At 40.8% G+C, this 12577-nt stretch overlaps 1 protein-coding gene across 1 annotated transcript in view; it reads left to right on the forward strand.

The window, feature by feature from the left end:
- The first annotated feature begins 5882 nt into the window (after window positions 1-5882).
- The window catches only part of med13a (mediator complex subunit 13a), a 119357-nt gene continuing 112662 nt past the window's right edge, over window positions 5883-12577 (forward strand). The window contains exon 1 of the mRNA XM_014137886.2: window positions 5883-6482. Within this exon, the coding sequence (XP_013993361.2) occupies window positions 6417-6482 (66 nt within the window). The 5' untranslated portion in view covers window positions 5883-6416. The remainder of the gene's footprint in view (window positions 6483-12577) is intronic.

Below are 12577 nucleotides of genomic sequence, written 5' to 3' on the forward strand. Positions count from 1 at the left end.
CGCCAGCTCACAAATGAATGAAAATAGTTACAAATAATTAAAACATTTGTGTAAATGTAGAGGAATTTCACACTGAAAATATCAAGCTGTTGATTGTTGATTTCATAAAATGCAGTGTGGGAGGTCATCTAGTGTAAACTAATCCCAAGTTTCACCATTAAGAAAATGACAAAGCACTCTGTCACAGAGAAACGTCAGACATGTTATAGCTCACTCTTTCACACAGCTCAGGTTCTTCTGACTGTCTGACAGTGGTCTAGTTAATGTTTTTCGCTGACTTCTGTGTTTGACGGCCTAATTTAAACAAGGATCTCATTCTTGCCTGGTAGGTTTCAGGAACAGAGTCTGTGCTCCCTTCATTTCCAGTTGCAGCAGCAGCAGACAGGGACCCAGGGAGGTGGGGGAGCTCATTTCATTAGCTTACAATTCATATTGAATTTATTAATCCCATGCTGTTTTCTGAAGGCTGGAGGCTGATTAAAGAGAGAGAAAAAAATCCTCGATATAGACACCTTTCCTCCATCTGCTCACAACGTGTGTGTGAGAGAGAGAGAGGGACAGAGAGAGAAGGAAGAGTGGGGGGGTGGGAAAGAGAGGCGGAGAGGGAGCAAGGGAGCCTTACAACGAGGGTCTGTGAAGACTGCAGCAGACAAAAGTGTGTCAGATCATTTACCAGTGGGGATACGTGACATCTTTTCTCTGGGCGGCAGCCCTGCAGAAAGGCTCTTGTATAGTTAGCAGCACAACAAAGGGATGGCCACAGCTTTATTTGTGACTCTAGAATGTTCCTGCACAGGCACTGTGTGAACCACCGCCCATACAAGTGGCCCCATTACTTCAACTGCATTGGGAGTAGGGAGTAGGGTGCTGCCATAACACAGAGCTGACTAGAGGTACACACGCACACACACACAGTGGCTTCAGAGTTGTAAAACAAGTGATGCCGCCAAACCACTTTATTCTCTCGAACTACAAAGACCCTGGCAGCCTTGGTTTTGACTCAGCTGAAAGAGCAGAGCACTGCTCTCTCTGCCCAACTGCCTTTAAGTGACAGAATCTGACACAGTTCAAAAAAGGCCCTTTAGCCAATAGCTGGTGTCTGTGCCACACAGGCCCTTGTTGTGTTGGACAGGAGTCTGGCCCTGTACAGCTCCACAATGTGTCTATCCCATGTCCCCATGCAAGGACATACCACAGGGAAGACAGCCAGACCTGCAATTACACCCAGAAAGGCTAGCCATATTAGGTCTCTTTCCAGAATGATGGTTTTCTTTGGGTTCCCTTGTTGACCTGAGCAGTGGAGGCTCCTCAGAGGAGGAAGGGGAGGACCATCCTCCTCAGTGAATTTAATAAAAAATATAAAATTTAAAACATTAAAAAAGTGATCTCTTTTAGATAAAACTATACTAAATATAATCACGTCAACAGATAATTGATTAAACGACACTGGTCACCACTAAACCTGAGCCACTATCAGGACATTAGGCTGATTGGGTGGAAAGGCTGTGTTTGACCCCTCAATCAGCAACATGCCTTTGAAACAGCAAAGGATCTGCTTTCCCAGCTCTCTACAGCGCTCTCAGAACACAGTTGTATACAAGACACAAATCGTATTTTGGATTATTGTCTTTTTTATTATCTTAATTCAGCTACTGACATAATGTGAATTGGTTCAAGAAGAGCCCCATATAGTGTTGACTTAATTCACCACATTACCACAGGTATATTTTCTGGCTACATTAGAGGCTATAAAATGTGCATATGGTTTTAGTATGCGTATAATTATGGCGGTTCTATTCATCTGTGAATTAACAAACCATGTGCATACCAGGCCATTGAAGAATATAATAAACCTACATTCTCTGAAAATGGATCCCTCAAGGGCTGACTTGAAAACCATTGAAGAAGGGAAAAAACAAATTAATACTTGAGTCCTGTGAGCTTTCATTTTTCAGATCAGCCCTCTGTGCCGTTTCAAACATAATTTCTTAAATACAAGCAGCAAAGGCTTGACTGTCACCAGGGCTTTTTAAATTTTAATAACTTTGCAGTCAGGTCCAAGTATCATTGTGGACAAATGGATGGGATAATTGCATGTTCTTATTGATATCACAAGCTCTTTACGATCCATCATACTATATTGGGTTTGTGAGCTATGTGTACTTAGGCAAATGCTGAATGAGGTGTGTGTGCTAGGTGTGTGTGCTAAGTGTGTGTGCTAGGTGTGTGTGTGTGTGTGTGTGTGTGTGTGTGTGAGAGTGGGGGTTGGGGTTGGGACTAGAGGTGTGCTAATTTATTTGAACATGGTGTTGACCCTCTTGATTACTAAAGCCATTTGTCCAGTGCAGAACTTAAGACAGGGCTATTGCCACTTAGCGTCTGTAAACAAGAGCTGTGCTGTTGAACTATAGACCTTTCATTCCTTCCCTGCCTGGCCTTCAATGCTAACTATGTGCCCACACACGCATGCACACAACACAGAAACACACACACATATATACACACACACACACACACACACACACACACACACACACACACACACACACACACACACACACACACACACACACACACACACACACACACACACACACACACACACACACACACACACACACACGCACACACACACATGCGGATGCCTTGGCTCTCAGAACAGCTGTGTCTGTCTGAGGAGAGAGAGAACACTTTCCTGGGTGGTCAATTTTATTGATTTACAGAAAGCTTTTTAAATTTGTCACGTGACTCTTCAGTAACGGCAATGTTCATCCTGTCTTGGGTTAAGATCACACTGTTGACTAAAGAGTCTGGATTGTTTTTCTGCTGGTTGCACACACACGTTCAGAAAACAACCTGGTCAACAAACAAAAATCTGGAATCTGGCTCCAATTCCAAACCAGTTCCAATGACATAGAATTTCCCTATAATTCACATTCCATGACTTAGCCTTGCCTATAAATCCAGATTTGAATCCATGTAGTTTTCAAATCAATATCAATTTGATAATAATTCACAATTGATTTCCAGCTGTTTTGACCACAATGAACGTCGAAGAATCCCATTATTATAACACTCTCAAGCTATTCAGGCTATTTACAGACCTCCAGATATCTGGCATTCCATTCACTCTACACTGTTTAGCTCACACACAGTCACTAATTTAGTGATCATTGCTCCAATATCCTGTTCCTCTTGTTGCTGTTCTCCTGTCTTGTTTAACCACATGTTTTCATTAAATGCAGATCATAGCCTCACAGGCAAAACCTCATATGTATTTTCCCCTTTCTTTCCACAGGATTTAGTTGAAGTACAGCAAGACCTTTAGACACATGCTGCACACAGCTTCTTTTGGTGCACAAACAGACAGGGACTGTAGACCATGTCGGTCAGATGTCCGTAGAGATTTGACAAGATAAGAACAATAAAAAATATCAGCAGATATAATAACAATCTGGTTAGTTTCCCATTAGTTACAATGTTATGTCAAATGTTTTACTCTTAACAATCCCACAGATACTTTATCGTTACCCAATTGTTTTTCATATCTAGTGGGAGCGATGATAAAGAGAGAGGAACAGGGAGAGATTATCAGTCCTGTCTGGTGGGAGATAGACATAAAAATGGGCAGGGGCATCATGCACCAATTATTTTAGAGGGGGCAGGAAGTACATGAAACAGCTTTTTCCTGCAATCTAGAGCCATAATCATTATGTCTAATTCTATGTAAAACATATGTGTATTGTTCTGCATAGGTTATCTAAGCATACCTCTTTACCTCTATGTGTCCCGTGTGGCTCAGTTGGTAGAGCATGGTGTTTGCAACGCCAGGGTTGTGGGTTTGATTCCCACGGGGGACCAGTACGGAAGAAAAAAATGTATGAAATGTATGCATTCACTACTGTAAGTCGCTCTGGATAAGAGTGTCTGCTAAATGAATAAAATGTAATGTAAATGTACCTGTTCAATTGTCATTTAAATGAATGATGAACATTGATTCTTTCCTAACTTTTATGGCTAAGGAGTGTAGTACAACTGTCACACTGGCCCAACAATGTATGGAAGCCTGCAAATGTGTCCCTTTCATAGCACACAGTAAATTGGCCGGTGTTGACTAGTGTTAACCATGTCATAATATATCATAACACCTGACATAACTTGTCATAACCTGTTATAATATGGTCATAATACTGTCATGACGCATATATTTTGACCTGTTGTGACACATATTGCATTATTTTATGGCTGGTTATGACACCTACATAAGAGTGTCAACACAAGGAAACACATTCATTTACACCATAGCCTACTTGTCAACAGTATGTTTTTGGAAATTCACCATCATTTTAACTGTGCACACATTGATGTCAGACATGCACCTACTCCAGTGCTCTTTTGCTGATGACTGGGATGAACGCAGGAGCAGATTTCAGGAGCAGAACAAGGCACCCTCTTTTTGACTGATGATTGACATAAAGGGCATGTATGTGATCGGCCTATCTGGCTTATATAATTATGATGGTCATAATGCTTCTTGACAGTGTAATAAAGTGTATTTTCTTAGTCCAAGTAAAGTGACACAGGATGGTCATAATGCTTCTTGAAAGTGTGTCATGAAGTGTATTTTCTAGAAGTTATGTAAAGGATTCATTACAACAACAACAACAACAACAACAACAACAACAACAACAAAGTAAATAGAAAAAAGTAAATAGCACACCCAAAGTACAAAGTAAGTTACAAAGTAAATAGCACACCCAACTACCTCATCCCCATATTGTTATTTATCTTCTTGCTCTTTTGCACCCCAGTATCTCTACTTGCACATCATCATCTGCACATCTATCACTCCAGTGTTAATGCTAAATTGTAATTATTTCGCATCTATGGCCTATTTATTGCCTTACCTCCCTAATCTTCTACATTTGCACACACTGTACATATATTTTTATTTTGTGTTATTGACTGTACGTTTGTTTATGTGTAACTCCGTGTCGTTGTTTTAGTCGCACTGCTTTGCTTTATCTTGACCAGGTCGCAGTTGTAAATGAGAACTTGTTCTCAACTGGCCTACCTGGTTAAAAAAAGGTGAAATAAACGACTTAAGAAACAACATTTCAAATGAAAGAAAACGTATTGGCAGGGGGTGTGTAGGTGTCATCACCTGCCATAAAATAATGCAATATATGTCACAACAGGTGTAAATTGGGCTAAATCGATTTAGCTTCTCAGAATTCCGTGCATTCATCACAATCAATTATCTGAAAAGTATTAACCTAACACATTTTCATACAAATGCAAGATCAAAGCTCAGTATCAATTGTATAAACATTTTTTTCAAAAATAAAAAATAACAAGTGCAGTCACCTTTTGGGTTTAAATTATTGAGTAAAATAGCTACTTCATCATGGCCGACTGTATTCAATAATCTTGAACGCTTGACAGCACATTTGTTAATATAATTTGTTCTCAGAATGGCGCAACAGTAATTTGTCACAGTTCATGGTACTTGTGGCCTGGGCAACTCGTGCATTGTATTAGCGTCGCGCGTGCTTTATGTTACTACAGCATTACAATAGTGTTATAATAGTGTTACATTGTACCCCCGCCTACACTGACACATTCGATTAGGTGAAAGTTTTTAGGGCTTTGCTGTGATTGCAAGGCCACACACCGTATGATGTAAATGTTGATGCAAGGAATGGATACATTTCTTTGTGTATGCACTAGGTGGTGCACTGTGAAAGTGGGTAAATTTAAAGGTTTGATCATTAGTAACAGAATCTGGTTGCTCAGTAGCGCCTCTTGCTCTCGCCTAGCGGCAATACCCATCAGTTACAGTGTTATTACACCCCTCATGACCACAATGAGCCAATAGGCTTTTGGAGGCAGAGTTCTCCCTGTGGCCGCCATTAAAGAAAGGAATCCATGAATTCAAATGGAACCAGAAGGATCAGAGACCGAAATAATGGTTAAAATGACCGTAGAGATAGGCATATGCCAATTTCCGATTGGTTTTTAAGGATGTTATTCGTTTTTAGATTGATTTTGATGGTGATGGAGGAGTAGAGTAACGTTTTTAGCAAAAACCGTTTTAAGCTAAGGGGGAGGGGGATAGTTGCTTCTTTGCTCTCCTTTTCTTTTTGTTTTAAGAGCATTTTTCGCTACATTTAAATGTTTTATTTCATGTGTATTCGAGAGGTCGATAGAGAGGTTGTGGAGGCGATATTTTGACTGCTTTTATTTTAGGGCGGACAATAGCATTCGAAGGGTTGTTGAATAACATTCTCCAGCCAATTGTTTAAAAATAATTATCGTTTATTACCTTATTATACATCTTGCAAAATACATTTGAAAATCTGTCTTTATTTTCCCGGGAACTGAAATGATGGAATGTTCGATCTCGCTGTGAAAGGATGAGTTCTTGTTTTGTACCAAACGGGGCCAGCTTGGAGGATTGCCACTCCAATCTATTCTGTCTGGTAAGAGATTTAAAACTAAAGGAAAAGCAGCCATTTTTAACTAGCTGAAAAGAGCGAGCTAACGTTAGTAGCCACAGCAATGGAAAAGCAGGCAGGGCCTGTCGAGCACTGCAATTCAAACATCATTCACTAAGGCAATGTTTATTTGCATACTTTGAAGTTGTGCAAGATTAAAGAATAATAGTGTTATCTGTCACTTGCAGCTGCATGCATGCTGTTTGCCATCACACATTTTCAGTTTGATCATATCCAATGCATTCCAGCCCTGAGAGTTTTAGGCAAAAAAAGTGCAACTAATGTAACGTGTGGTGATGATAAACATCCTAGCTACCTAGCTATCTATAGCAACGTTGAATACCATGCATGATTACATTTTTGTCTAGTTGTTTACTTGGTTGAATTAACGTTCCATATCATTATGCTTTTTATCGCATGCATTGTGTATCTTATTTATGTGACCTTAAAATAAACCCAAGCAGTTGGCTAGCCTGCTAATTAGCTTGCAATGTTGTTCATTTGCACAAATAGCAAACTAGCTAAATGGAAGAAACATTTGGCATTCGATCATGGAAAGTAAAGGCTCGTGAACATTGGCTTCTAATGTCAACTTCCATGTTCTATCGTGTTGTTGTTGTCAGTGGGCCCATGTAGTTGTGACGATACATTGATTGCTACATTGTTTCTTTTAAGTAGCCAATGAAGAGTTTAGCTACTGATAAATTGTAGCGTATTTGCGGGCTTATACTTTTCCTTTGAAGTTGTCAAGTTTGCTTTCCAATCATTTGTTGTTTACATTCTTGGCTCGTGCTCACCTAAAAGAGCTGAAATATTAAGAAACAACCATGTACTCTTGGATATTGTTAATGCATCTCTTTAGAATGTAGTACTTACATCCCGTCTGGCAAGTTTTCAAGTTGAATACATTTTTCATGACATATTAATGCAATTCACTGTTTTGTTTTATATCTGTGTATTTATTTGAATGTCTTAGTTCTCATAGTGCTGATTGATACTGTTGCTAGTCAGTCGTAAAACAATTGAATGATATAGCTATCAAAATACACAACCAAAAGTACATAATAGACTCAAGGAAAAAGCTCAGACGTTCCGTCTTGTCCCTCGCACTCCTACTACAAGCTAGACCAATCTATGAACTTCTCAGTAGTGCGCCAACTATATGTTTCCAGCAATGCATAGCATTTTTTTCTGTACAGTATGTACTGTATGACAGAGATGAACAATTCCCCTTCATGAAGGTTAAATAGATAAATATTGATGGACTTGAATCGTCCTTTTCCAAAGCATTTGACAGTAAAGCTGAATGAACAGGACAGGCTAGAAGTGAATGACTAGTTGCTGTATTGCAATAGTTGGGAGACATTTTACTGCAGACTGAGATGAGCATGAGACCAGTGCTGCTGTTTGCGGTCCTGTATGACTCACACTCTGAACAGGCATTGTGGTTTTAGGCTGAAAGAATGCAGTGAACACAGCTTGGCACTTTTCCCATAGCTAATGGTTCTCAGGAGTCTTATTGCAATGTTTTTTAAAATGTATAATTCTCGTTTGTTTTTTAAGTTAAGCGGCTTTTGCTTGCAAATTTCTGGGTGGTGAAGTTTGTTTGTAGATTAATTGGTATGTGTTATAGCACATTATTTTCATAAATCAATAGTCACGTCACAACGGCCCTGCTAGACTATGTCTTTTGTCAGGATAAGTTTTCAGCCTTGAGTAGAAGATAGTTATTGTAACGCTCATTTTGGGCCAGGCAGGATTAGAACAGACACTGCAACAGTGACAAAAGCCTGTGCTGCTGGAAATGCTGTAGACCGAGTGGATTTGCATTTCTCCAGAGTTTTCCAAGATGCAAACAGACTAGTTTCATGTTTTGCAGTGGGAGGGTGAGACCGTGACACAGAGAGATGCTAGTAGTGGTGGTGGGATGTCTATCTGTCTGCTCGGGGATGGTTTGAGCAACTTCACCTGTTGCTTGTCTCTGATTCAGAAAATTCTGAAAACTTTAATGTCCTAGAGGAAATTCATTTAGCAGCAGTCAAAGTACATACAGACAAGATCACATTAAAATGTAAAACACAACAACAGAAAAAAACAACAGATATGTACTTGCTGGGATATGTATTGTGATTCTCATGATTCTAAATATATTGCGATTTGATGCTCCAAACATCTTTCTCGCTATATGTCTGCTGCAGAGAGACGAGAGAGCATGAGAAACGCGTTTTGATCAGTCAGGGCAATATATACAAAAGTTCTGAAAACACGCTGGCTCACTATTTACAAAGAAGATGGAGAACAAGCTTTGTGATGAAAAATACCGGAGTTTTGCCGCACGTACAGTCTACTAGTGGTAGCTAATGCTACCTGCAGTAGCAAAACACTTTTTACAAATCGATACTTGGAGTCAAATATTGATATAATATTGTCCAAAATTAAAAATGCGATATGTAACTGTATCGATTTCTTCCCCTATCACTAATATATACAGAATATTTACAAAAAGTTGGCATGATAGTGCAAAGGTTTGCATGTCAAAATCTTTAGTGCTTAAAGTGCATGTAAGTCCAACATCTTCATTTGAACTATTGAAAATCGAATAATGAAGTAAGCTTTATGCAATATCTTTTTGAGTGCGAACTCATTACACCTTTTTGCTCATTTGAGCTATTGCACTTGGAGTAAAGCGGCTATAGGGGAATCTGAAGTCGCTGGGAGGGAGAATAGCAGGAAGGGAAAGCAAGGGAAGGGAAGGCAGCTGTTGGCACTTAGTGTGTTCCACAATGGGACCTGGAGCTGTGAGAGGGAAGGTGAGCATCTGACGAAAGGAGGGGTCGTAACCTGCAAATCCCAGACAGATTTTACATAAACTTTCTGAGTCTGTCAAATGGCTTTGCCCTCAGATTCCCCTATAGCCGCTATGGGAGTTTGGCCTGAAGGCCTCGGCATCTGAAAAAGGAATCTTAACTCGTACCCGGTTCTTGCACTTCTGGTGGGAGGACATTTTGCATACACAGTTGCTTACATACCTGAGCATTATACTAACACTCATGTCAGTTTGAAGGAAGCACACAGGTTTCTCTGACACGTTCAGACTGTAACTCAGATGTAGATTTTAAAAAGATAGATTGATTGATTGACTGCAGAAGGCACACAGACTTTTGCTGGCGCAATCTGCCTCTGGAAGATTGCCAGATAATATTAGCAGAGAATAATAGCCTAGTTTATGGATTGAAAGCTTGGACTTGATCTTTGACAGGGAGAGCGGCCATTCCGCGGCTTTGAAAAGCCTAACATTGACGGAAAAAACCTAAAAACAATTCAGAGCTTTCATCAAAAGAATGGATTGTGCGATGAAAATGCATTTCTGAAGAAGAATAAGTAAGACGGGCATATATGCAGGCTTACAGTCCAAGCGCCACCCGTTTCAGAAACAGTCAGTTTCTATAATTGCAGACGATCTGGTTTCACACAGTTTTTCCCCTCCCTTTTCTTTCCTTGCAGCACAGATGTTTCTCTGCAAGATGCAGGTGTCAGGTAGTTCCTCACACCACTATGTCTGCCACCATGAGAGAGAGAGGGCTTGGTGGATGAAGTTTCTGAAACAGAAACTGCAGCAACAGTAGTAGTATACTGGTGAAAGGAATAAGCTGTACAGCTGTACAGTAGCGCATACTTGATGAACCGGTAGGCTATAGGCCTATATGATAAATTAATATGGGCTTGTGAATGATGTCTTGACTGGAACAGCGTTTGAATGCCCTTGAGCAAAATTCCTGATGTGAGATATTTCCTATGATGTTGCTTGATGAATTGGTAATGCATGAAGAAGCTGGGAGTTGGTGTGCCTGCCAATCACAATAAATCCTAGCAATGAAAAACATGTAGGGACACGTGGGAAAGAGTAGTGTTGAGGAAAGTCATTTTTTTTTGTAGTCATATCTTATAAATTTGATAGATTGTGGCACTAAACTCAACAGCCTATGAGCTTTCAATATTTGGTATAAAATCTCTTTAAAAAAAATCTATATTTTGTAGTTACTGTTGCTCATCATATTCTAGTTAGATCATTGTAGTGTTTTGATATCTGTAGCATTCTGACTGGCCACTGTGGCCAGCGTATGGCCTTCCTGGCTGCCATGTTATAATGGATAACTAACTTGTTGTTGTGATCCACACCACAGAGCGCTCTGTTTTGACAACACCAACCCCCACCACTAATCTCCCAGTTTATACCCGTCTAGGCTAGACTAAAGACTAGTGATCTCCCAGTTTATAGCCGTCTAGGCTAGGCTAAAGACTAGTGATCTCCCAGTTTATACCCGTCTAGGCTAGGCTAAAGACTAGTGATCTCCCAGTTTATAGCCGTCTAGGCTAGGCTAAAGACTAGTGATCTCCCAGTTTATAGCCGTCTAGGCTAGGCTAAAGACTAGTGATCTCCCAGTTTATAGCCGTCTAGGCTAGGCTAAAGACTAGTGATCTCCCTGTTTATAGCCGTCTAGGCTAGGCTAAAGACTAGTGCGCCGCTACCACAACCAGGCTTAATCATTCGCTCACACTCGTAGTGTTTACATTGATTTAAATTTACCCGCCAATTTAATTGTAATTGTCTATTTCTAACAAAGAGAAAGTGACAGTTTGTCAACTTGAATATATCACCTGGCAGCGGAAAATAGCCCGTCTCAAGAAACTGTAGTAGGCCCAGTTCATGCAAATCAGTTGTCTGCCGTGCTGCAAGGATAGATAGATAGGTTGTGATGGTAGTGTTGGTCTTTGCTGTGTTTCAGTGTATGACATGGGCACTGAGTGTAAGCCTAAAACACTGGAAGGCATGATGTATTCGGAGGTGGGTGGTGTGTGTGAGAGACAGTGTATGGCCTCAGTGTAGGACATGGACACAGGAAGCGCTGACTGGTTGTACGTAAAATAAAATACATTTTTATTGGTTACATACCCATGGTTAGCAGATGTTAATGCGAGTATAGGAAAATGCTTGTGCTTCTAGTTCCAACAGTGCAGTAATATCTAACAAGTAATCTAACAAAATCACAACGACTACCTTATACACACAAATGTAAAGGGATGAATAAGAATATGTACATATAAATATATGGATGAGCGATGGCCGTACGGCATAGGCAAGATGCAGTAGATGTATAGAATACAGTATATACATATGAGATGAGAAATGTAGGACATGTAAACATATTAAAGTGGCGTTATTTAAAGTGACTAGTGATACCTTTATTACGTCCATTTATAAAAGTGGCCAGAGATTTGAGTCTGTATGTTGCCAGCAGCCTCTATGTTAGTGATGGCTGTTTAACAGTCTGATGGCCTTGAGATAGAAGCTGTTCAGTCTCTCGGTCCCAGCTTTGATGCACCTATACTGACCTCGCCTTCTGGATGATAGCGGGGTGAACAGGCAGTGGTTCGGGTGGTTGTTGTCCTTGATTATCTTTTTGGCCTTCTTGTGACATTGGGTGCTGTAAGTGTCCTAGAGGGCAGGTAGTTTGCCCTGTGCGTTGTGCAGACCGCACTACCCTCTGGAGAGCTTGCAGTTGTGGACGGAGCAGTTGCCGTACCAGGCGGTGATACAGCCCGACAGGACGCTCTCGATTGTGCGTCTGTAAAAGTTTGTGAGTGTTTTAGTTGACAAGCAACATTTTTTCAGCCTCCTGAGGTTGAAGAGGCGCTGTTGCACCTTCTTCACTACGCTGTCTGTGTGGGTGGACCATTTTTTGATGTGTACTCCGAGAAACTGAAAACGTTCCACCTTTTCCACTACTGTTCCGTCGATGTGGATGGGGGGGTGCTCCCTCTGCTGTTTCCTGAAGTCCACGATTATCTCCTTTGTTTTGTTGACGTTGAGTGAGAGGTTATTTTCCTGACACCACACTCCGAGGGCCCTCACCTCCTCCCTGTAGGCCGTCTCATTGTTGTTGGTAATACAGCCTACCACTGTAGTGTCGTCTGCAAACTAGATGATTGAGTTGGAGGCGTGCATGGCCACGCAGTCATGGGTGAACAGGGAGTACAGGAGAGGGCTGAGAACGCACCCTTGTGGGGCCCCAGTGTTG

Source organism: Salmo salar, chromosome ssa13, assembly GCF_905237065.1.
Source record: "Salmo salar chromosome ssa13, Ssal_v3.1, whole genome shotgun sequence".
Taxonomy (NCBI): domain Eukaryota; kingdom Metazoa; phylum Chordata; class Actinopteri; order Salmoniformes; family Salmonidae; genus Salmo; species Salmo salar.